A 27,196-nucleotide genomic window follows, 5' to 3' on the forward strand; every position below is an offset into this window, starting at 1 on the left:
AGTTATTTTATTCTGTGTTGTGTTGCATGTGATGTATCCTCCCCCAATGTAATTTTGTCTTGACACAAGCTTTAATAGTAAATGTTAAGAGCAGTTATCCTGATATTGTTCATGGATATCTGTGATATATAACAATTAAAGATATGTTAAAGTTGTTACAAAAGCTTGTGCTTTCTCGTCCGTATGACGTATGAAGATGGCGTCCATGGTCTTCCTCCTACAAAATTGGTCAACTGTTTCTATGGAAACAGCCATCACTGAACACAACACCATCAATACACACAGGCGACACTGCACTTATTTCAACTGCTATACAAATGATATTAGGTGGGGATGAGAGATAAAAGAGGTATCACATCAACCAATTATAACTGACTATCATGAGAGCCCAACTGAACAAGAGACAGCACAACCCCCATACTGACCAATCAACAGGTCCTGCGCGCGCACACACACACTATAACAAATTTTACATCCACACACAAACAAATGAGCAAATGTCTTAAAAGAGGAAATTGTATAACAGTATGGACAATTACTATTTAAACAGGACATCTGGTCACTGTTGTAAATATTCCACTCAGTGTCCAACCTTTCTCTTCCAGTTTGTGTCACATCCCACATCCCTGTCTCTAGCACCAACAGATACAACAGCTAGAGGAGGTGCCACTGAAAAAGTACTTTCTTCAGTGTTTGCAGACTTGTTACAGCACAAGTCAATTAGCCTTGTGAAAAGTGGTCCACACAACAACACCCACCACTGAACCTATGATAAAAGAACAACTTACCCCATCACTTCTGTCTTTTTGCCTCTAGTGCTTTCTCTCTTTCTCCATCTGAAACTCCAACGCCTGTTTTGACAACAAGTATGTTATACTCTGATGTCTGTTTTGACAACTTTAACATTTTGTTCTTGCATTTCATAGAAATTACAAAAACACACAAACTGCAGTGAATAAACAAATCACAAGTAGTTGTCACATTAGATAACATTACATTTCAGTTTAAATTCTCACCTGTTTATTCTTCTCTTGGACTCCTCTTTATCTTTTTTCCTCTGATGCTGCACGTGTGACTGGAGAGGAGTATCAATATTAATGCCATACATATCCATCAGCATAAACTTTGTATAATTTATTTACGATTAGGTCAAGTTTGTCTGAATAAAATATATATATACCGTGGCATGTTTCTGGTGCAGCACTTTCACTCTGAAGTAAGTTGCACTACCATTGTAGACTGACCAGCAGGACTACAATGCACTGTATAGACTTTAAAGTGGCAGGAGCCTAAATAACGCGGCTCCAAAATAGTATCATCTTCTCTCTTTGACAAAAACCTTGAACATTATAAAGGTTGCAAGAAAGTACTTGGCTTTGCATTGTTGAAGTGACAGCTTAATGTTTTTATACAGTAGTAATACACACATACATTCAGTCTGGTTAACAACAAAAGAGAGTCTTAACGCTTTGATTCATTTGTTTCCCACAGCACATGATCCCTACAATGGGAAAAGTGTTTGCAGCATGATACTTAGCTTTAGCATTAGCTTGTAGCTAAACTAATGTTTTTTAATTGAGTTTTTAAGCTAGTTAGCTTAACTTGACTAACATCCCATTCAACACTGTGAGTGACGGCATATTTCTAGTTTCTAATTAGGTGAGCAGCTTTAATATGAATCCATGTCATGTTTGTAGGTGACATTTTAACACTATAAATCATTATTTACTTACCATTTATCATCCTGCCAAGACCCAGCCTCTGTCAACAGGCCTCCAGCTAACAGGCTCTAATGAGCCTGAGGGAAGACTCCTCCATGTTTAACTCAGCTCACACACCTGCGTCACATTCACTGCAACCTGTGGGCAACTTTCACTTTCACAACCAACCCAGAGTCCGCTTCCTGGGAGCTGGAGTTCAACTTCTCCTGGACGAGTGAGCGGCCATTGTCCTTCAAATGAGCGCGCGCTGTTCCCGGACTGACCAATCAGGTGTGACGTTTGTCACGCTCCAAAGCACGTGCCGCACAGCCACTGACTGAGGAGCGTCATGGCAACACAGCCTACTGACAGACTGACTGACTGACAGACAGATATATATACATACAGACTTATAGACAGATAGACATACAGTTTATACATACATACATATATGTATACATTTATATACATATATATATACATACTTATATACATATATACAGACATACATACATACCTGTATATATACATACATACATGAATACATTTGTGATTTTCGTGCTGTGTATATCTGAATTACCCCCTGTTCATTTAACAGTTTATTCTGTTTCAATACAACACATTTAACTGGAATTCCGTTTCAGATATTATTCATATTTATTGTGTTTATTAAGATCATGTATTATTTATTGTGTTTCAATTATCCTTTCATTATCATTATGAGTATTCTTTTTCTTTAAAGTGCATTAACCTCATGTACCAATGACACGTTGGAGAAGGTAATAATTAGAATTATATTATTATGCTTAAAGGTTTATTTTTATTTGTTCATAAATAACATAATGTTGAATAGAGATATATTTAAGAATGGTAACGGATTTGATAAAGGCAACTTTTTTAAGGATTCTTATCATTTATTTGTTACCTACATCTAGAATCTTGATCGTTTAAGATTATTGTTTCAGAACAGACAAAAAACCCTACAACCATAAAAGTTCTCATACAACTTTTCCATTGTCTCTTTGGAAGCTATTTATCATGTGTCTTGTACAGGTTAACATTCTTACTGTTTGCTATAAGCTGGATACCATAGATGTACCAGTATGACTTGTACTGATGGTTTATTATGTAGTTTTTACCAATACATAGAAAATGTATTCTTCAGGGAAAGTCCTCGAGCACCACATGAAGGGGATTCTCTAAGAAACATTCAGTCATAATTTCTAATAGAGACAATCCCTTAAATAGTGTAAAGGGTTAAATATGACATTTTTCATGAGCTGAAGAAAAACATAAACTTTCACTTAAAATAAACTTTAGTCTTTTGTGGGGGGAACTGCATTGGTCATATTTCTTCACAATGTAAATACAACTGCCTTGTGTTCACTGACCAGTACAATTTGTGAAAAACTTTGACAGCAAAATACAACAGGATCTTTCTAACAATGGTTTCAGTTTATCCTGGGGTTTACGACTATACTGAATACATTATTTTCTAAGTGGGTATATGCTGTGCAGCTCATACCTCTTTCTGCTGATAGTGCACACCATGCAGCGTGTGGGACAGAATACATCTTTTGAGCTTTGCTTGGTCATATATGGTGCGATGGAGGAACTTCCACCAGGTGCTAATTGCTGTTTTCTTCTGATAAACGATTAAACTGTTAATTCAATCTGTTCACTTAAGCAATAATTGACGAAATAGGATGAAAGTATTTTATTTACCATATTACAAAGATTGTCTGTGCATCAGTTTCTTCTGATAAACAGTGATGGGGACAAGAGATATGAAAGATCAATAGCCCCATCTAGTGGTCCAACAAGGCACCGTGACTACCCTGACCTTTAAACCTCTAAGGATCGTTCCCCTGAGGAACCAGTACTCACTTTGTGGCACCCTCTCAGTCCAAGCTGTTTGCTGTTGTTGTACTCACCACCACTATTCTCATACTGGGAATCTTATATAAATGTACAGCCCCTACGCTTCAATGGCTTGGATTTGAAGTAACAATAAGATTCTCTACCAACAGATGTCAGAAGGAAAGCAGCTCTTGGGTACTGAATATTTATAATCATAAATATTTAAATATAAAATACATTTTAAAAGTAAGTTTAATGTCCTGCTTTTATTCATACCTCTCAAATTCAAGTTGTGAATTTTGATAAGTGTTCGGTGAGCTCTGAAGAGAGGGTTTGGTGTGGAAGTGGATGTGAAGCACACATAAAAGAAAGCTCCACTAAAGATAAAAACATAAAAGCATAAAAAACGTAACATTATATCAAATGATGGTTATGATGTTTTTTTTTTGGGGGGGGGGGGGGGGGGGGGGGGGGGTTGAAACTGATTAAGAAATGTACAGATTCAACTGTGTACTCACGTAGACATGCTACAGGGTTTAACTTTTTTAATATAAAATCCTATAAGCACAACAACTAACATCTGTTTATTTTAAAAGTTATCAGATGGAGATATAAATCTCAGAGATGATTGGGTATCATATAAAACCACCAGGAGTATGCGAGAAGATGTCCTTTGTCATTTTTGAAGTTACTGGAATTCATTTAGTATTTTGCTATTGGTGCAGCAGTACAGATTAATATGCCACTCTGTTGTGTCATCGTTGGTTAATTACTCATGTGTGGACCTCTGTATCTGTATTTTTTATTTCATGGTTGTGTTTATTTTAGTAGTGTGTGTGTGTGTGTGTGTGTGTGTGTGTGTGTGTGTGTGTGTGCATGCACTATGGAGATGCTTTAAATTCAGTGCAATGACAAATAAAGTCATTCTAGTTTAATGTATCAAATAATGAAAACGCCTGTTGGTATAAAGCAGCACAGTTACACAGCACCATGAACAGGCAGCCTCCGAAAGGATCATAAAGTAAAATCAACATCTCTCTTAAAAAATAAACATTGTAAATTTAATTAAAGTTTGGTTTATTGCTTTAATGGACAGCATTGCTCTTAGTTATGTGTATCAAATAAAATGTATAACGGATCAAAATAAACAAAAATCTGCATAATCTATTTGATGTCTTTTTTGTATTATTTCTTTTCCATTCTTTAGAAATAAAAAACGTGTTTAGGATGTTGTCACACTCCAGACCAGAGGGGGGCGACTCCACTTCCCTCACACAGAGTAGAGTAAGCAGCGGGCTGTGGGCAGGCAGCAGCGCAGGGACGGACTGCCGGTGAAGGCGGCGGCTTGTGTTACTGTTGTGAAAACAAGTGTGAAGGTAACTCACTGGAAACTGCGCAGTCCGAGTTTAAAAAAGTTTGTTAAACCATATTTACTGTTAATCGCGGTCGTACAGACACAGGAGCGAACTTTAGCTGTAGCCGGGGGGGCGGTTTGCTGACTTGGCCACGGTGCCGACACATGTTGGAGCTAAAGCTAACCTGCTAGCGTTAGCATCAGGCTGCTAGCCAACGCTAATGGTGCCTTCAGGTGCTCCCTGTGAGCTCCGACCTTCCGACAACTTGACTTATTTAGTTTGTTAACCACTTCAAATAAACACCAACACTAGTTAGCACGTGTAAGCCATGTGTACACATTAAGCTGCTGTCACTACTAGGTGTGGTTTTAATTTATTCATGTTTTGTTCGCTTAGAATCGGGAAGTAAACAATCGGACTCTGCTAAAAGGAAGCTGTTGGTGAAACTAATACAGACCAGTGACAAATGAAAGGATCAAGTGAAACATTAGTGAAGAAACGGAGTGACAGTACCTCCATCTTTAAAGCACAATGAATGTTTTGACGAGTATCAACATGGATCATATGTTATGGCCTCTGCCTTGAACACCTCACATGTTAGTCTCCACCACCATCATCACAGATGGCATATATTAAGGCATAATGGTGTTTATACGTGAAGGTTTAATATCAAGGTGCATTCAACCTGTTCTGCCAGCACATGATGACAAACTAGTGTGTTGTTTGTATAAAGTTTCACTTCTCTGTATGTGCAGGGACTTAACTCCTCTGATGCTACAGATTTCTGTCAAATTGATTCCCTGAATGCATCAGTGCCTGCACAATAAACATTGTTCTTCAGACTCAGGACTGCTATGACAATTGACTTTGTCTGCAACAATGCATTATGTTTTAGAAACAGTCATCCATAACCCTTCTCATGCTCCTATCAGGCACTAGATAACATATCAGTGATTATTGTTCAGTGTTGACCTGAAAGGGTTTGTGGGTTAATCTGTGAGTTGATTGACATGAAAATGAATCAGCAACTATTTCAATTATTATTAAAAACTCCAGTCATTCTCTGATCCAGAGCTCATCCCATGTTAGGATTTTGTACATCTTAGTTTTGCCCCTTGTTTGCCAAAACAGAGTTATGTCAACTGTAGAGTGACAATCAATGGCAGTCTATACGAATGTCTCACAAAACAGACATAAAAGTTGTGTCAGACTGTCGGACCCTTGTATTTAACACAATAATGTATATATTACATAGATCCTTTTTAGAAACTTGCCTGATGTGTAATGTATGTACTGTATGAGTTAGTATAAACATATACTCATATGTTAATTGTTCAATTATAAAGAAAAAACTGTTTTCTACAGGCGTGTGATTCATTATGCGGCGAGGGGAGCCCGCTCCACAGGCTTTCCAAGCCCCGGTGGACGTCCACGCCAGCGCAGACGGTCAGGTGTATCTGTTCAAGGGGAGACAGAATGACTCCTCTGTATCCTCAGACGACGAGGAGTTCAACGTCATGGAGATGAGACCGTTGGTTTCTCGAGAGCAGGAGCGAGACAGACTGAAGAATGTCCAGCTGCTGGAGCGGAAGGTGGAGGATGGCGACAATCTCAACAAGCTCGCACTGCAATATGGCTGCAAGGTAAAAGACACACATTAGCTAAATGATTTCTGGTGTTGGTATCCTCAGTACGATAGAGTATTAGGGCCACTTATAAGGAAAATGAACTGAGTTTGAGAATTTAGTCCCAATATTATGAGAATACAGTCATAATATGAGAAAATACGTTTTAAATCTACAAGTCGTAAATTTTATAAAACACCAAATTAAGATACTTAAGTTCATAGGTTTCATGAATAGAAATACTTTATCATTTTACACATTAGCACCACATTATCAGGACATTGAATAGATTGTTTAAGAAACTGAGTCTGTTCTGAAGAAGAAACAAAGGAGGAAGCTTCCTAATTTAGTTGAGGAGGAAATGTGCTCCACTGTAAAATTCATATTCGTTTCATATTGGGTTTTGTAGTTTCTCAATAAACAATGAGATTGTTTCAAGATTTTGTATCCAGAACTCCAGAGGGCAGGGGTTCACCTTTTCTTTTTTAATTCTTGCATTATTATGACTTTCTTCTCGTGTACGACTTAATTCTCTAAATCGTACCTCAGTGCCCCTACAATTGTACTTCATCAATGTAATTCCATTTTTGTTTCTGCCAACAGGTTGCAGATATTAAGCGGGTGAACAACCTTATGCAGGAGCAAGATTTATTCGCACTGACATCCATCAAAATACCGGTACAGAAACACAGCGTTTTAACAGAGACTTACACTGACAAAAATGAAGAAGAGATGCCACACGCGTCTGATTCCCCAGTAAAGACTCTAGACAGAGCCAGAAACCAACCACATGCACAGGAGGTCACAGACTTTCTCATGGAGGTGGATAATGACATTGAGAAACTCATTCAGACTTCGAACGATCAAGATGAGGACATGTTGTGTAACTCAGAGAAAGAGCAACGGTTTGGTTTCAGAGGACGGGGCCTGACCAGTCACGGTGCCGACTGGGGAATCCAGTGGTGGAACGCTGTGGTTGCCATGCTCCTGATAGGCATCATCCTGCCATTATTTTATGTCATTTATTTCAAGACGAAAGATAATGGAGTCGTTCCACCAACAAATGGTAGTGGCACTTTAGAGTCGTCCATCACCTCTTCAAACAACTCAGGGATGGGTCTCAGCACAAAAGGACTTAAGCATTTTCAAGAACCAGCATAGTGAAGACTAGAGTCTCAGACAACCAGAAACATTTTAAGACTGTTGGTGACGATCAAAAAAGAGCCTTATCTATCATTGATTTAGCGCAGTGAAATATCAGCTTTTATCAAGTTAAAAAGAGTGAATTTTACCTTTTTATTATGGTGTAACTGAAGATGGGTGAAGACGCTGGAATCGTTACATTGGAGTGAAGTTGCTCCAAGTTGTTTTCATCCTACATCCACACAACTACATTTTTGTTTGAAAATGCATCAACTCTGCTACGGATACGTTTAGAGCGGGTACAATTTGGAAACGCTGCTGGTCCCGTTTTAGTTTGAAAACTCAGGGGCTGCGTTGATGAAGATGAAGAAACGTAGATGTTTGGAAACGAAGTCGTAGACACTCATGACCGCCTGCCGATTGGGTGTCTTTGGTCATAACGTAGCTTTTGCTGATTTGTTTTGCTCCCATCACATGACCCCCTTCCGGAGGAAAACAACCGGCATTAGCCTTGACTAACAGGAACCGAGCTATTATGCAGCGTTACTTATACCTCGGGAGTCCGCCCTCAGAAGGACGTCATATCCGAATAACCCAAATTGTGATCGATCCAGTTGCACAGGCTCAGTGTTTATGTTTGCCAGCTAGCCATTGTTAGCGAAAAACTTTCATAATAACACATTACGTGGCATTTTACGCATACTAACACCGTAGTAACACGTCCACAGTCAGTAATTGGACAATACTAGGTGTACGACAAATTTAATGAATAATATAGAAGTGCTAATAAACAGTATAAACTAAAGCTTTCACGAATGTTAACACACAAAGCGGCCATCTTGTATTTCTAAGTCGGGGAGGTGAGTTTTCTCCGACCTTCCGAGACGAAACTTCAACTTGAGGGGTCGTTCCAGTTGCAACTTTCGACTCAGGCATTATTCTAGCAGCCTCATTTTTGTGACGATGCAGGGCAGCAGCATTTCATCAAACAGCTTCTATAGAGAACAGTTTTCTGATTCTTTGCCTTGAGAAACTCTTCATGTTGGTTGGGATCTCAGTTTTCTCAGGTGTTTTGCTAAATTTGAGTTATGAAATGTGTCTTGAAGCTCCTCCACATGACTCAATCTAAACATTGTATGGAAAACATTTAGAGAGAATAAATCCACACTGTAGTTGTATCTCTTTCTGCGTTATCACAAGCTGCCTTTCCACCACTGTGTGTTAAATGTCATATCAGCGTCAGATATCAGGCGAAAATGTGATATCTGTCGTGGCAGAGTAATATATTTTTAAACTGATAAAATGGGAGATTTATTTTATATTTTATAACGGTGTTCCCCTGTTGCCAAAACTGTGTGAGGTTATGTTGTATTTGACCTGGGTGTGAGCGTCGTGTGTGTGCCTCTTTTTGGTCTAACTTATTTTCAGTGTGTCAAAGTTTTTATTGTTTAGTTATGACAATGCACCCTGTGCCTTATCTCTGAGTCTGATGATGCCAAACGTGTGTTTACAGTAATAATTATTTGGTTTTGACTATGTGTTCATTTCACATCAACTTTTAAAATACAAGGTGTTGTATTTTTTTTAAATGACTTACTCTTGTGAGTGTCTTAAACCTTTATTGTTATATTTAAATTGCACGCTCCTGTCATTTATTGTCTGATGGGAATTCAAGTCCATTGTGAACAGGTTGTGAATTCTAAGTCTAAATTATTATTTTATTTTAACAAAACAGGTGAAGGATTTTCATTAACGTATTTCAATAACATTTGAGTTCCATTGTCTTTGGAAGAGTTGACAATGGATGTGCACGACTCTTTTCATGAGCGTGGCTGTATTTAATAGAAACTTGGAGTCAGTTTACAGCAACAGCACAAACAGCAGCTTTCAAACTGATCACAGTAAAATCAGCAGGTCTATGAACATTATAAGTTATGAAGGGAAATTTATTGCAGGACTGTTGAATGAGATTGCATTAGTTTTAGTTAGGTTGTTCCTAATAAACTGGTCATTGTATGCGGTAAGATAGTGTGTGTGTATTGTGTCTTTAAAGTATTTTCTAACATGTTGTCTTTTGTGAAAGATTAGGTTATTTTAGCACACTTGCTTTTGTACAATGAGATTATAGATGCACACAGATGCAAAACGAATGCGATAAAATCGCTCACTACAGAAAATATACAACTAAATATACCTGTATTCATACCAATGCAATTTCTGATTATTATTGCAGTACCTGCGGTTATCAGAAGATATTGGCACAACAGGCACAAACAGTGACACTGTAGTGTTTGTTTTTACAGGAATGAAGTCAGGCTGCATCTATGGGGATTTTTGCATGTAGATTAGTGATATGCTGATTTTTGTTCCTAAATGATTGTCCTAATAGTTATTAAATGATTTTCCAGTTAACAATGAGTAGAAGTCTGAACTTCTGCCCAGTCATCAGTTCATTTAACAACTTCTCCAAAGAAAGTATCCACAGATGTGAGTTGTGTTTTTGCACCGCACTTAGTTTAAAAAAAAAAAATTCTGTCCAACTGTGGATTTGTGATCTGTATAATGACTAATTTGAAGGGGGAGCCCTATATCAGGAAGTCATTGTATTGTCTTGGGCACCAAAGCCCTTTGAATATGTATGAATAACCTTACTGGTGGAGGCAATGAAATAGGATTTTACTCGGTAACACAAAAAGCTGGATTTTAAAGACCCAAAGGCAAAATGATTTTTTTTTCTCCTCCCTCTGTGTGGAAGTCCAAGAACAAGGTCAGCAGTGGAGCAGCAGTGTTGAAACTAAAAGGAAATCCAGTGTCTGGCCCATGGTCGCTCGCTTTAATGGAGTCTGGACCTGGAGCGTCTGGTTGAACGATAGTTTACCCAAACACTGCCGTCCAGACAGAACACAGAGACGCTCTACAGACACATTTTATCTCCCGTGGGGATTCAAAAGTACAGGAACAGCTAAATAGATTTAGAATTTTTTGTAATGTCTGAAACCTGTGAATGTGTGTGTGTAAGTCTGCTTGGGAGCATCAGTCCTACACATCTCTACTGTCATTGTCTAAGACTCCAGAACAAAAGCAGTACTTTAGCTCTATTGCTGCGGAGGCTCTGCATCTTTTATTATTCCATGACCCAAGAACCTTGCCTCATAAGTACAGCTCACGAACCCTGCTCTGATCTAGCTCCAGGCCGCAGAGCTCTGGCACGCAGCCATCTCCCAGGCTGGGTCTCATCCTACTGTTGATAGGTGGGCCTCCCCCACCACCCGTCCCCCGTCTCCCCTCTTTCTTTTCTCCCTTTACCTCCAACCTGGACACATCTACTCCCCTGCCTGTCTTTTATTTGATGAAATCCATATCCAGTCTGCTCCTGCAGTTAGATTTACTCACTTTAATCTGATTCTTTACCCTCGACGATCCAAACGCAATATGCCGTGTGTGGTTGGTAATACACAGTACATGTCAATGAGCAGAAGGGGTTGACTGACATGTGACTGTGATTACACTGAAATACAAAAACAAATGTACAGTACAAACATTTAGCTTGTAGATTTACAGTGACTTTTTCCACCTATACACACAGTGTATGGGTGCGTTTTTAGGGGTGGTGTCGGAGAGAGGCAGAATTTGAATCCAGCATATATTTTTCTTGGAGCAGAGTGCGCTTTTAGGGAGGTGGGGGGCTGAAGCCGAAGGGGCTTTCCCCCCTGAACAAAGCACAGCCATCCACACAGTCTGGGCGAAGGGCAAACGGAGTGAAAAGATTCATGAACAGACCGAAGCTCTGCAGCTTTAAGAAGTTTGCACACTTGAGCAGCTGGCAGCGAGCCACTTGGCCAACATAAACAGCCCTAATCCTTTTTCCAAGGAGCTTTCAACACTCATCTCTCTGGCACATCGGCCACTGACTCCCTCTCTCTCTCTTTCTCTCTCTCTGACATTCCTGCCTGGGTGGAGTTCTGCCGATGCGCCACCAGGAGGCGCTGCGGCCCTTGCTATGCAAACGCTGTGGGGTTTATGCTGTTGATCATTATTCACTGCTAAGGTATGTGCCTTCCTTTGATTTTCCCCTGAAGCAAAGCAGGTCTCAGTTTTCACTCTTTCTTAGTGGGAATGAAGACTCAGTTTCACGATGTCACGTTGACCCACAGAAGTACAGGTTGTTCGTATAATCTGCGTCAACAAAAGTCAACCCAGTTCTTTCATGTGGTTTCTCCTGTTCACCCACAGACAGTTTTATTATTCCTACCTACTTTTTGGTGAAAGTTTCTCTGTAGTTTCTTCTGACATGTCTCCACTTTTAATAGTAGAAATTATAACCCTAAATTTCAATAAAACTAATACGACAAAGTAGATTTAATCAATCATGATTATTCATATTAGAAAACCAAAATACAGAATGAATATTTTCTGTGTGAGTTAGGCTGTTTTTTTTTTTCTTCTTCTCTCTGGTGGGGGGCAGGGAGATCCGAGGTCTTGATTTCCTCCACTCCCGGGGGGATTTGGCAGACACAGGGTAATTTGTAGTGAAATTTCCAGCACAGTTTGTTTTGCAGGTGGCTGAGGACGAAGGCAGGGTGTGGTGGGGGAATGAGAGAAGCAATTTGCTGTCTGTGGCCTGTGAATGTGTGTATTGTTGCAGAGCAGTAGGTTTGGTGTTGTGCTGGTATGTGCGACGGTCAGGGCTGGACTGCTGGAAGGGAGGCAGCAGCAGGGTAGACGCTCGTGGACAAAACCAAAATCACAACAAGGGAATTTGTTGAAAACTATTCTGATAAAGATACACCTTTCATTTATCCTCCTTTTTTAGACGGAAAGGATGAAGTTAATTTCTCCCCAAGATGATCCATTCTCCAAAAATAACTCACATTTCATGGATCAACACGAGAAGATCAGAATCAGTTTGACACAAGAGTCAAAAACAGAAGAAAAATATCTAAGTGTGTGAAAGAGGTCACATGACAAAGCAACATGAGTATGTATTTGAAGCTTCTTGCCAAGAGACATTTCAGTCTCACAAGCTTCAGAGTGGATTCAATTAAAAAAAAAAAAATCTTCTCTTTGAATCCGCGGCCAGAATTTCAATGTATAAATCCAGGCCAGATGTTCCAGCGTCACTTCAAGAACACACAAGGTGTCAGGCAGAGAGCTGAGATGGTTGAGTGTGTTTTTATCAGCATCTCTTCAGTCCTGTGAGAAACACAAACAGTATCTGTGCTGTTAAAACTAATCGACCACAGGAGTGCAATTTCTTTCTCAATGCAGCTCAGTCAGAATACACAACGCAGTGTATGCACGCTGTATGTTATCCCTTAAGTCTGACTGTGTAAGTGAGGGATCATCTGGGGGTGCAGCTGGCCGGAGAATGCGATGTTCTGTCAGTCATGTTCCTGCAGGGGCGGCTGTTTTTCTTTCGCCCCCGCTGTGAAGGAACCAATGGTGCAGCACCTGTTTTACATTCCAGCCGAGGTTTGAGGGGGTCTTCACCCGAGGGACGGTTCTATACTCAAACTAAACCCACAGAGTATATGAAGAATGCAGAAGTTATATAGTGTTTAATTTCAGTTTGTGACACCTCGCGCTCAGACGTCAGTGATTAGTCCCAGAGGGGTGATGTTGTCTCTGTAATCCTCACTACAGATTGGTTGGGCGTGTTGTCAGTGCCTGAGGTGTATTAACTGTACCTTAACCTTTCAAAACACACTTACAAGGTACTAGTCAAACATGAAGAATTGAAGGCAAACAATAGGGAAATTCAAAGGTCGCACAAAATATATATATATATATTAGAGCACAAATATAAAAATTGAAATGTTACAGATGAGAAAAGTGTAAGAAAAATTAACAATATAAAACACTGTAGAGTGAATATATAGTTTGTAAGATAAGAGACAGATTAAAAGTAAATAAATATATATATATAAAACGTTAAGAGTGAATCCAAATCCCAAGGCCAATGTGAAAAGAGGATGAGGAGTATTCCACAGAGTGGGGTTCCTGACAGAGGTGGGATGTCATGTCTTTTATAATAACTGTTCCACCAGCAGTTATGGTCTTTAGCAGCGGCTGCCCAAACCGATTGTGTTGAAATACACAGCATTCTGTAATTTAACTCGACTGTGTTACTGTTACTGTTATTATGCCTATAGATCTGTTGTTGTGTCCTATTTTATTTTCTCCTGCCTCGACCATACAGATATTGACTCCATAGTAAATTGCATATATACAAGAGTTATAATATTAGTGAAATATAAAGCACGAACTGCAGTTTACATTTGAATTACCTTTCAGAGACTGATTCAGCTCTAGTTACACTATAGTTCATAACCACATAAGTGTTCTTCATAGAAAATCTTTTTGTCCGATTTTTAAATGTGTTGGTTTCACACAGAGTCTCAGTCCTGTAGCATAATCAGATATATTCTTCCTGGATGATTATAGGTCAGAGGACAAATTGCTCTACCTCCTTCTCCTCGTCCTCCTCCTCTCACCCTTCATTTAACTGGGGACATTATCTTTGGCCCTTTGCCCTGATTTGTAACTGAACAATTTAGAAACTGAATGTTTGTAAATGTAGGAAGAACATGTGTCTAGTCGGTAATTTGGTTTATCATGTGACAAAAAGATAATTTCTATACAGAGTCATTACAGGTGTAGAGTAGTGTTTAGAGTTTTAGATTTTTATACTAACAGAGGATAAAAAACCTTTTACTAAAAACAGATTTAATAAATAACAATGCAATTTCACAAACCAGAAAACAGTTTAAAAACGGTATCCTATCTGAAGTGGAGCTTCTCGGGTCATATACTCACACACTCATAGAAATGCAGAGCTCCATTGTGTCCTCACGGAACAATGTGAAACACTGGCAGGAAGAGAGAATTCACAGAGACAGGCATGGCTGAAGAGAGGATAATGGGTTGGACATGCATCTCCAAATCACTGGATGCAACTCAACTGAGCACCTGCTTGGCCTGAACGAGAACATTAAGACGTAAACAAGAGGCGCCATATGGGCTCTCTGTTATACTGCATTACACCTGCAGGGCGGACGAAATCAAAACACAATATGATTTAAACAATACACAACCTCAACCATCAAAGCAGCTAAATGACTTTACACACATCAGATATCCACTGAAAACACTGACACACTATTCTTCTCTTCCATCAGCGTGTAGATGCTAAATTACACACTTTAAACCTGTTGGATTTTAAATAACCGACGAAAGAGACCTTGCAGTTTTCTATTTTCTGCCCCTGAGACATTTTCAAGGCCTCAACACAAAAGCAGGGCTCTTGATGTGAGCAGCAGAACTGTGTGTGTGTGTGTGTGTGTGTGTGTGTGTGTGTGTGTGTGTGTGTGTGTGTGTGTGTGTGTGTGTGTGTGTGTGTGTGTGTGTGTGTGTGTGTGTGTGTGTGTGTGTGTGTGTGAGAGAAACAGCTGTTTCAGCCCAGGTGCAGTCTGCTCAGCTCTCCAGTCGCAGGCACAATTTACACCATAACTCTTGGCGGATAATTCGTAGTTCGCCAGATGAGGACCATTAAAAGTGGATGGCTTTTAAACTGGAACTGTAATTTCCCCTCACACTGGCGGGGCATTCTTGTTATTAACAGATATTCCTCAGTCTGTGGTTTTATTCCACACAAAGACCCATGGGGATTTTTAAAAGAAAAGGCAGAGTACATATGTTAATGAGTTGAAAATCCTCCTCTGTCGCCTGCGTCCAAGTCATATCACACATGTGTGTTGTTAACAACAGCTGGAACAATGTTGTGGACATATTGTACAAACACAAAAATAACAGTAATTATGCCAGGAGACAAAATCACCGCAGCAGCTCAGCTACGAGCCCAATACATTAATTTGTTTGGAGGATGACATGGGCAACAAGAGCCAGTTCCAGCCAGACTCCATAAATCCTGTCGGGGTTTGGAGGTTGCGGGGCTCATTGCTCTTGCTCATCCCTGTGATGTGCTCGAAAAACATTCATTGCGCTTCACGCTGGGAGATGGCGAATTTCCTTCCATTCCCAGATGTTCCCGGGCAGATGTTCTCAGAGGAGTCTTTCAAAGGAAAATTTATTTGCTTGAGAAAGCTGTGCTGGCGTTTGCCGTTGCTCACACGTCAGTGTTAAAGTTGGCGTTTGCAAATCATTCAGCGTAAAAGTCGGAAACACACCAAAGATTAGACACGGCCCAAAGGCCATAGTGAAATGAGAGATTGGCACACTTTCACAGCTTCCATTTTGTATTTAAATAAAACGATATGTATCTTAATGTGATTGTTGATGTTTGTGATTGTGCGTTAAGATAGTTTAATATAGATTTAGGTGAATTAAAAACAATGTTGATTATTTTAAGTAGTTTTACTGGACGACATGTGTAATCTGCAATCTCGACCACTAATAGACTTCATCCTCTCCTGCTTGACAACCAAGTGCCAGATCAAGTGGAGCCCGGCTGAATGTTAAGGTAAAACAAGGTTGATAAAAACATGATCGAGGACTTGGCCAACAATGGAGGACGGACACTGGGAACAAGCGTCTATCTCTCATCACAGGACTCACAAAGCTGCCATACATCGGGGAGTACTTATCAGCCCGTCCTCTTTGGCGAACAGCTCCTGATCCGAGGTCAGATAAAGACGCAGTTACAGCGTCTTTATACCTCGAGACGGAAACGTAACCTTGACGATTATCTGGCGTTGGGCACACGGAAAAAATCTGTCTGTGGGAGAATTCATGTGAAACCTTTTCAATTCAAAACAAAGGTTTTGGGCTGCATTCAGAGCTGTTGCATGGTATGGACTGAATGTGCAGACGTGAGAGATGCAAACAGATTTGTGTGTGTTCACACGTGTGTAGATTGGTCATTAATTCAGCTTGCAGTCTCCAGAAGGAAGCAGATCGGTCAGCAGATTTCAACAGTCAGAAGAAACCAGTGTACCAGGGAACAGTTTATTAGTTCTTTTCCACGAGAAATTGAAAATCAATAGTGAAGAACAACAACAGGAAAACCAGGAGTAAAGTATATGTCAAAGTAGGATGTGCAGTGTGGTTGAATATACCTTAAATATCTGTTGGAAATGATGTGGCATTTGACTAAAACCATAACCGTCAGTCTGATGGTGGCGCTAGAGGAAAAGTCAGAGGATCCTCAAAATCAGGAGGATTCATCCTCTGTAAAACATGAATGTTTAGCTCATAATCTGTATATAAAGATGGACGACATGACACCTCCCCAAAAGTGAAGACAAAGCGTCTCAATTGCCACCTGGTGGCTGGCTGCAGTATAGGTCATAAACCCTGTCTAAACCATATAAGTGGATGGGACATGGACCAAACTTAAATAGTCAAAGTAAATGTCCAATTATTTTTTCTCAAACTATTAGTTATTCGATGATATACAAATGGGGTGAAACATCTTGATTGACAGCTGAGACTGACAGACATGTCGTCCATCTTTATGTTGAGTCTATGTTGTGGCCATCCATCCTGTAGTTGTTGAGATATTTCAGCCCATTTGAAAAAAGTTCTGCCGGGAAAATCTGAGTAAACTACGTGACTAAGCTACCAAAATATTAAGTAGGTCACTAATGTGTGTCAAACATTTCTGGAGCCAGTAATTGTGGTTTGAAAATATCTCCCTTTGTAATCAATGGTACAAGGACACAGTTTGCAATGTGAGATAGTTGTATCTGCTTGGAAAGCTGGCAAACAGATGCATCAGTGAATTTACTTTGAAACTGAGCTAATCAACAGTTTCCAACTGTATCTGCACACACTCTCCAATTCAAGAGAACCGAGATAGCAATCAGGATTAGCGGAATACACCCCTTGAGAAATGTAAGCACACTCTTCTCTCAGTGCCTCTCAGCTCTGTGTTAAACATACAGGCAGCCTGAGAAAATAGAAAATAGGCTGCGGAGCTTCAGAGTTGCTGTGTTCTGTCACTGTAGATGCTACTAAATATTCATGTGAATTCAAGCAAGCAAGGGCTTTCTAGTGCAAGTATTCAAAAAACGTAGTCAAATAAACCCAAACCCTAACCCATGTAATATATATATATATATATATATATTGTTGTTTTTTCCAGGGTGATATTTGATAGAAATTGGGAGAAATCTGTACTTAGTGAGGACACTCATTGGCATGATGCAGACTAAACCTAATTCTAACCCTAACAATATGAAATCAAGTCTTAACCCTCAAACAGCTCTTGGAAAAAGTGGGGATCAGCCATAGTCCTCACAAAGATGTAAGTACAAGTAAACACACACATTGTGCAGCGATCCTTGTTAGGCCACTGCATTGACTTCCATTCACTGTGGACAGCCTAACCAAAACCTCATCCCTAACCTAAAGTACACACACACACACACACACACACACACTGATATGTTATGGGTCAAACACCTGTCAAAGTGGGCCCTCTTCCTTTTTTTTTTATATTTAGTAAAGAATATATGAAGTGTGACAAAGAAAATCTAAAGCTGATGACGTACAAACTGTTTTATTAAGTCTGAATGTGGACGACAGTCAAACTGCACCACTGAAGTCTTTTTATAGTCTGTTTATTACAATCTATTCATAGCCATCATTTGCTCGACCTGAAATGTGTTGCGTGGAGAAACATTTTTTTTCCGCCTGCCTCTTGTCCCAACTCCTTTAATTTAATTATACTCTGATGACTTGCTCTATGAATGCACTATAAAATCACACTTACACATTCTCTCCTCACTCTGGAGCTGATATGAAATCACCTCCTCCATGTTGATGTGTTTTTCTGACCTGATTTGTGCTCCCATGGATACAGCTGCTGGAGAGGAAGAGTAGGGGAACGGAAAACATGATTCCACTCTGTGCTTTGTCATACACACACTGCATTTGTGTGTGCGTGTGTCAGAGTGATGACAATGAAGTCTCCCAACATGCTGTAACCTGATGCCAAAGGTCAGACTTTGTTCTACACTTGAAAAATCTGTGAGCCACTCAGATCAGGTTTTTAGCTGTGAATACTGTAACTGCCACGCGGTAGTACTTTTATATTTTAGTCGATCAAGGAGTCATTGAATCTGTCAGTTAGCAAAACTCTGACTGACCTGACACAAGGTGAGGAGCTGTTATGCTGCCAAAGATGGACTCGCTGACTCTTATTCTCTATCATCGGGCAAGGAGGTTGTATTTTCACCCCTGGCAGTTTGTTTGTCAGCAGGATCCTGAAAAAAATGCACAAACGTTTCCATGAAACTTAGTGGAAGGATTGAACCCATTACATTTTTGTATCACTTTCTTCTACTCGATTCACCAATCGCACCAGCGTAATCAGATCATGTGACTGGTTCAAATGTCAGAGCTTAAAAACAAAAGTAAAAAATGTGTTTCCTGTTCATAAGGCAATATTTTTCTCAAAAGATAGACCAAACATTGGCTGAGGACTCCTCAGGGTTAACATTGTGAGATTAAAAAAAATATATATATATTTTCACCATTTCCCCAGGGAATGAATCATCAAAAATTATATTTTAATAAAAAGAATTGGTGAACTGATATCCATGAGTGTGTGCAATATGGTGCAGCTTGATTGGGGCCGTTGGGCCTCGGCAGAGGTGTCTGCTCTACTTAGTGTCATTGTAGACTCATATGACAGTTTCTTTATAATGTAATATATCAATTGGTGTGAGGAGCCAATGATTCTTCCTTGTTAGTTTGACTTTACTTGAGACTTGAAAAGAAATACCCGGGTCGAGTTCTGGGACTTAAACTTGGAACTTGTAGGCTACTTCCTTGCGTTTGGTCAAACTATCAGTGACTTGTGATAAATGATGGTTGGTCCACCACATTTGTCCATATTGAAATATCTCAGCAAACACCTGGATGGATTTCCACTTAACTTTGTACAGACATTAGTCTCCATGAATATAATCTCTTGACTTTTCCTCTTGAGCCACTATGACGTTCACATTGTGTTTTTTAACGAAATGTCTCAACAACTACTGGAGGCAGTGTCATGAAATTTGAGTCGGTGAGTCACATCATCGTAAGGATGAGTCAGAGTGATTCAGCGAGTCCACAGACTTTTCCCTTTACACCATCATCAGCTCAAATTTTTGTTTTGTCCAGTGGTTTCCCTAGAAAACATATGACATCCCCAGCAGCCTCAGTACTGTACGTTGTGTTTAGTGCTAATTAGCATAGATTAGCATGACAACACACTACGCTAACATGGCGGACATGGCAAACTTTACACCCAATAGACATCAATATGTTGACATTGTGAGAAAATGCAGCAGCACAAAGGCACTAGTGTGGCTTTAGATTCTTGTTGTAATTATATAATAAATATGATGTCTACAAAATGTCTCAGGGGCGCAATCATTCATCATGTTTAGTGGGACTTACTTTGTGATGACAGGATGTAATTTGTCTTTGACGTTCCTTCAAACTGTTGTACCTATTTCCAAATACTTCCTAAAAAATCAACAGCGTATTCATCAAATCTGACAACATAACCTGAACAACTGCCATCAATCAAATTCAAAATAAAGCGTACCTCAGGAATATATTTACCTCAGGAATATATTTACCTCAGGAATGTGAGCTACACTTCACAAGTAGCTGTATTTTAAGGATATTTAAATGTTTCAAGATAAATCTCCGCACTCATCCAGTCTTGAAGAATAAACAGAGCTTTGTGTTCATGACTTGGTTTGAGCGGTGGACAGAGGAGGTGCTGAGCTGCTCCTGCTCCCCGGGCCTCCTCATTGTCACCATCTGGATCTCCTTGACACCCGAGAGGTTTCAGAGGTGTTCTCTAAGCCTCATCAGGTCAGACCATCGAAGCCCCTCTCAGCACGGCCATGAGTGAGTGACAACAGCCTCCCAGAGATAAGAGTAGAGAGAGAGAGAGAGAGAGAGAGAGAGAGAGAGAGAGAGAGAGAGAGAGAGAGAGAGAGAGAGAGAGAGAGAGAGAGAGAGGGATGGCACTGGTCCCTCAGTGTGTGCGTGTGTGTGTGTGCGCGTACGTCCCTGTATCTTTCTGTGGAGGTGATGAGTGAGAACCAGGCCCAAGGGGGATCACGTCACCACGGAGATAGCCACTATCGCCTAGCAACCTCAGCCCTCGGGCCCACTGAGGGAAGTGCAAAGCGAAAGCTGATCCTCTTTTAAAAAATGTGCTAATAATGGATCTTTTCACGCAGACAGAAACCTGAAATGTAGTAAATATTAAAGGATATAGGTCTGGTGATATTCTATATTGTTCTTATTGTAAACAAATACCAAGACAAGACAAAAAACCAACAGGGAATTTGTCCAATTAACTGTTATTGTCTGTGCAGCAAGACACAGCATTGGATGACACGTTGTTTTATACTTAAAAACATGTGATATGGTCTTTTATATCGACACCCCAAACATTTTTCTGTAATAGAATTTGAATAAACTGTTTACTACAGTTTGAGTAACATTTGCTAAAAACAAAATGACCCAATGGAAATGACTATTTCATTTTCTAAAAAATTAAATCAAGGTATTTGTGATGTTTTGCAAAGATCAAGTTTCTTCAGTAGAACCAGATGAGTTTGGGAGTTTGGGAAGTGCCACACTGAGGCCGGGGATGTTGAAAAGTTTAGAGCTATTGCTGCATGTTGGTTTTAGCTTTATCTTGGGATTTGTTAACATTAACTAAAATATAAAATCTCATGAGATTAAATCCAAATTTATAATTGATTTATAAAATGGCTGATCGGTTTTCTATGATAAAGTAATAGCTGATTAATAAAAGGGAAATCTCAAATATCAAAACTGCATAAATCACAAAGCTGGGATGTAAATATGTGCAGGTTAATAAATATAGAGAGATGGGAGTGTGTTGATTGTGAATGACTCCTCCTAATGTGAGACGTCCTCTATAAAGTTACTCAGTGTCAGTCTGCCCTGAGCCAACAGCGTCCAGACTCTGAGCTCATTTCACTCGTGTTACTAGACAAATTATTGTCTTCCTGTGAGACATGCCTGGTAAGGCATGTCAATACTGCCGGTGCAGTTGGGCCTGAAATTGCTTTGTTTAAACTTGTCAGGTTGGAATGGAGATTTTTTGAGAAGGATCCGTCCTCATTTGCACAGCTGAGGCGCTGCGCAGAGATTTACACCTCGAACTGTTATGGGTGGGTTTTTGTGTCTCTTTGTTGGTTAGAAAAAGACACATTTTTCTCAGCTGAAGAATCTGTGATTTTATGAGATAATGTAGATTTATTTTTAGAAGAGTTGTCAAAAATTTAAATGTTTTTCACTTTACTTAAACTTGGGGTTTTTAAGATCTAATGTATATTTCTGTTTTTCCACTCTGTGTGTTACAGTGATTAGGAGCTATTAGAAGTTTAATGTAATAATATCTAAACTGATTCAGTTTGTAAACTAGGCCTAAAAATTTGGTGTATTCCATTAATATCTATTCACCGTATTATTTGTGTCTGAAAACACATCATATCAATACAGTGACTTTGTTTGCATGGTGTGTACAGTACAGTACAGTACAGTACAATACAATACAGTACAATACAGTACAGTACAGTACAATACCTTATCTAGTTTCTTTACACATAAACTGACACTTTAAACCTTTTCAGTTCTCACGTCTGAACCACACAAAAACCCTCAGCTCTTCTCTCTCTCACAGGTTCAACTGCTGAGACACAATTTATTCCAAATTCATTCAGTGCCGACACGTCCGCTCCCATCATATACTTCATACTTCAACTTCAGTCAGTCCTTAAATTTAATCTGACACTTCATTGCTTCAATTTTAACGGCAGATTTAACTTCCTCATATTTTCACTGCCACTTCAACTTACACACTTTCATCACTCCATATATTTCATATTTTTAAACTGTGAATTTTCCGCAGAAAACATAGATTATCTTCAGAAAATTGAATCTTTTCTAGACTCAATTTAAAGTTTAATCTTTTCTTAAGGTAGCAAAAACTTTCACGACACTTCAAATTCCTGTCCAAACGGAATGATCTAAAACCTGTTTGTTTTTCACAGGTGTCAAGATCAGTTTAAGTTAAAAGAATCCACCACTTTCAAACACCTCTAATGTACGAATTACACCGGCTTAAACTGACTTTCCCCCCAATTTGTCGAGAGGACAAAGGGCAATGATGCACATTCCTGAGATCAGCGGCAGAGAAACATTCCACCCAGTGTTTGTAATTGTTCACAGCTGTAAGGACAGTCTGTTTCCCATTTGTCACATTCACGGGTCAAGCGCTACCATATTCTTCATAATCACTGGCAAAATAGAAGTAAAGCTCGAGGAGGAGACGACTGTTTGTGTACACTTACTGCAGAAGGTGAAGCGGCGCAGCTGCTCAGTCTTCCACCGACTGTGCTACTTCGTCCTCTGTGCTTTTGTTATTGTGATGACGAACTTGCCATTTATCTGTTTTAGCACAGGACTGTAAATAAGAGGTGGTCAAGTGTTTTTTCGTGTGGCTGCTTCACAGCGTGGTATCGTTGAGTGAAAGCTGTCTCACCCTCTTCAGCTTGTTTTGAATAGGGAGAGTGCACGGGTGGAATAAGACTTTTGAAAACGACTGCTCATTGAATCCTTATGACACACCATGCAGTAAGCTCAGTGTCAAGGTGAGGACGAGGGTATGAGCAGTATTTAGGTGTGTTAGTATTAATATTTGTTGCAGGAAAAAAAAAAGGGAGGATCACAAATTGTCTGTTCAAGTTTCAGTCCTCTCTCTGGTTGGAATACTCCAGAGCTATACTGTTAAAAATAGATGTTATGATTGTCTGTGTGTATGCAAGTGTGTGTGTGTGTGTGTGTGTGTGTGTGTGTGTGTGTGTGTGTGTGTGTGTGTTTGCACAGGTGCCAGAAATATTCAGCTCTGTGTACAATATGTGCTTGTGCAGAGAGCGAACGCGAGTGGTTCTCCACTTGAGAACAGGCACCACAGTCGGCTTCATTGTTTATAATCACGCTCTGTGACAAAGTGTGGATCGTGCAGACGCCAGGACGACAGCTCACTCTCTCAGGGTAGCACATGTCGACCTTTTACAACATGGATTAAAAAAAATTAAAAAAAACATAAACACATATTTGCTTTGTTTCACACATGGAGTGCTAATTTATATTTGAATGCTTCAAAGGGGCAACAACAAACATGACGGACTCACGCTGAGGAGCTGAGATCAGCCGGATCACAAAACCTCAGGCAGCCTGTCCAAGTAAATCGTCGTGCTCAAGCCACGAAATTATAGTTTTTAAGCTTGTGGCTGAGGGAATGTGACTGATGGTTTTTCTTGTGGACCTTGGGTATGTTTTCAGGAACCACAAACCTAAAAGGCAGCAGCCGCCAGTAGAGGGTGCTGCAGCTCCTAACGTCTCTGGATTCCAGTTTCTTTAAATACAGATTTTTTTTATGATCAGATTGGATGAGAAAGTGAGAAAGTGCTCTACCTGCAGTGTGCTGCTGCGTTTGGATGCGACATCTGTAGTTATACAACATCTGCATGTGTCTTATTATGAGTGAAGAGCGACTATGGTTTTAATAGACAATGTGATGGTCCTGTTGCAGAACTTTATGGTGTTTTCTGGGTCTGACTGTGTCGTAAACACCTTCTTCTCTAGTGTCCAGGTCGCAGACGCTCATCCTCTCCACATTCATCCCCTGAGTTAAACACAGGTTCACATCTTTGACTGCCTCTGCTTCGTTTTTTTTCTAATCCCATAGTTTTACTATTTAATTACCTCACCGAGTGTGATATTTGTGTATGCATGGACATGTGTGTGCTGCCATGCTAATGCAGAGCTGCAGTTTGCCATCTCCCCCCCCCCCCCCCCCCGCTGGTTTGAAGTGAAACAGCTGCCTCGGCCGCCTTGCCTCCAGCTGCTTCCAAATTGTCCCGCCATTAAGCCATTATATGTTTACAACCACAGCACTGAGTGAGCCCACTAGGTGCTAGAAAGTTCTGATGATCATTATCCCCGTTTCTTATTACGCAGCTTTTGCTATGCACTAAGTAGCTGTGTTACAATTTGGCAAGATACAGTAACTGAGCTGTGGAGGGAGCAGGTACCAAATGATGACCTGGATTTGCCATTTTAATGTGTAACTGACTCAATCATGCAAATCCCCATAACGTGCTGTTTGAAATACTGAATTCTGCACCAATAAATGGAAAACTCTTTCATCTTAAATTGGGATTATTTATATAAAAGTGATGCAAAGATGCACCTGAGTTATATCCTTCATACTGTGAATGGTCTGTATTTTATAAAGCTAATCTTGATGAAAATTAAAAAAGCTTTAAAGTACAGTTCTGTCATTCACCCATTCACACCCATTCAGACAGTCACACACTGTCGGCACAGCCATCAGGGGCAATTTGTGTTTCAGTATCTTGCACGAGGAAACTTGGGCACACAAAATGGGGGAAACTGGGCTCAAACTGCAGACTTTCTGGTCAGTGGGCGACCCACTCTACCTCCAGAGCCACGGCCGCCCTGTGAATATTGAGAATGTGTGATATTTGCCATCTAAGCAAATCTAAGCTTCCAAAGTGCTCATTTATCCTCGCTCTCAGTCTGCTCAGCTCCCGAGCTGCAGGAAAGTGCCCGCTCCGAGCAGAGAAGCACGAACACATTGATCTTATTTGGACAGGCTTTTGTCTGGGACACGTCCAAACCCAAACAGCCAGGGGAAGCACCACAACAGGGTGTAAGTAATTCTCCTGCAATCCAGACACACTGTGCGTAGGTTACAGACAGAGCAGAGCCACTTGTATCATTGGAACCAGTGTTATTCCTTTATACAGCGTGTAATAATTTATTTAACTGACATCAGCCCCCCCCCCCTTGTTTTTCTCCCCTGGTTATACTGGACTATTTTAAATACTCCATCTATGCCACTGCACACTGAGCTAAACACTAGACGCCAAAGAGGTGTTTCTCTGTCTGAAAAAAAAATGCAGCACAGAAAGACATCTGGTTTATGTTATGACAACACTGCTCTAAGATGCAGCTTGTATACAACTGAACCCGTTAGCAGCTTTTATAAATCGAAAGCATTCACTGTAAGCATGTTTCTCATTAGCTACGAACACAGAATAATACAGTGCGTCAGTATATTCCACATATTCAATACACATTTCACAATAACTACAGTCTGTTTACCGAAGTGAATCTATAGGAGAAAAAAAGTAAGACAGACATGTGGCGTCTTTTCTTTTTCTCAGTTGAGCGGAATGTTGTTTGTCATGAATGTTGAATATGTTATTTTTTATATATACTTTCTATGATTATGTAATAAATGTTACTTTCTTTGCCACTGATGTAAGTTCAAGTGTTTAGTTACTGGCAAGATGGTTTTAATTACTTATATGATGATGTAAAAGTGCAGTGAACTGACTCACGATTGGTCAAGCACGTGTATCAACAGGACCTTGACACCGTAGCTCCACTCCACCATCACTACTGCAAAAGACATCACAAGCACAAGATGGCGTCACCAGTACCCGGGATATTTGGGCTTAATTTTTGTAAATTTTGTTGTGTCAATGTTAATACACCCAGTAAACGGCTGATGGAGACGTTATTCTGATATGTAAAAAAACTAATGCCTCCATGAAGAAATTTGACAAAGTCTGGAACCATGTATTGTCCCTTATAGACTCTCTTGACATGGTACCTGAGGAGTTGGTTGGCTGAGCACTGAGGGACTTCTTTCCTTTTTTTTTTTCTTTCTGTATCCCTTATGTTTTTTTTATATTTTATTTATTTATTTGTTTATTCATTTATATATATTTTTTTATTTTATTTTGTTTTATTTTTCCCTTTTCCCTTTTCCCTTTTCCCTTTTTAATCTGTGGATACCTTGTAATATGGATGCTCAATAAAATATATATATAAAAAAATAATTTTAAAAATAATGCTGCTGATTGCTGTTGGAGGATGATGACTGTTTATGAACAGAAAAATGCTGCAGTATAAAGCTGTTGTGACCTGGTGAGGTCTGTGATAGACAACTGCCTCATACTGTTTACACTGTAAACAAAAGTAGCGCCGCAACTAACAATGACTTTATTAACAGCTGGAGAGAACTCCAACTTCAAATATGACCAAAAAAAACATGATGGCAGCAACTTGCAACAGTATCTCCAGATTTATGCAGACGCCCAAGACACTAAAACTGGAAAATAATGATTTGCTTTTCAGATTTGTTATATATAAAATACGAATGACTGTCTGGGGGGGGGGGGATTTCGATCTTGACATGCAGTGCAGTCATATGTTCAGACTCAGCTTCACCATAACCCAGTTCTGATGACACATGAGGCCCAGTCAGACCTTGTGTTGGAGCTGTTTATCATATTAAATAGGCTGGAGGCACATTGGGGCTCCTTAGGGTGTCAGTCCATGTGGAAGGGAACGAGGAAGCTGAAGAGACGCAGAGGTGCGAGCACTCATCAGGACTCATCTGTACCCAGCA

At 39.9% G+C, this 27,196-nt stretch overlaps 1 protein-coding gene and 1 long non-coding RNA gene across 2 annotated transcripts; one reads left to right on the top strand and one right to left on the bottom strand.

Moving 5' to 3' along the window:
* Positions 1–4,810: 4,810 nt before the first annotated feature.
* lysmd4 (LysM, putative peptidoglycan-binding, domain containing 4) lies at positions 4,811–9,334 on the top strand. Its single transcript, XM_034588638.1, has 3 exons — positions 4,811–4,936; positions 6,281–6,558; positions 7,144–9,334. Exons 2-3 carry the CDS (start codon positions 6,295–6,297, stop codon positions 7,699–7,701), a joined length of 822 nt encoding a protein of 273 aa, XP_034444529.1. The 5' UTR covers positions 4,811–4,936; positions 6,281–6,294; the 3' UTR covers positions 7,702–9,334.
* A 932-nt stretch (positions 9,335–10,266) lies between these two features.
* Positions 10,267–20,589, bottom strand: LOC117763486. The gene is made up of 3 exons (XR_004614171.1): positions 20,277–20,589; positions 20,092–20,160; positions 10,267–12,876 (listed from the first exon to the last, which is right to left on the bottom strand). It is a non-coding gene; the product is annotated as an uncharacterized LOC117763486 (long non-coding RNA).
* Positions 20,590–27,196: the final 6,607 nt, after the last annotated feature.

Source organism: Hippoglossus hippoglossus, chromosome 6 (assembly GCF_009819705.1).
Source record: "Hippoglossus hippoglossus isolate fHipHip1 chromosome 6, fHipHip1.pri, whole genome shotgun sequence".
NCBI lineage: Eukaryota > Metazoa > Chordata > Actinopteri > Pleuronectiformes > Pleuronectidae > Hippoglossus > Hippoglossus hippoglossus.

What these genes read in the sequence shown, in the direction of transcription:
- lysmd4 (XM_034588638.1), top strand. Translation starts at nt 6,295, where the DNA reads ATGCGGCGAGGGGAGCCCGCTCCACAGGCTTTCCAAGCCCCGGTGGAC. An exon ending in CACTGCAATATGGCTGCAAG is followed by an intron (nt 6,559 to 7,143) that starts GTAAAAGACACA and finishes TTCTGCCAACAG; the next exon opens with GTTGCAGATATTAAGCGGGT.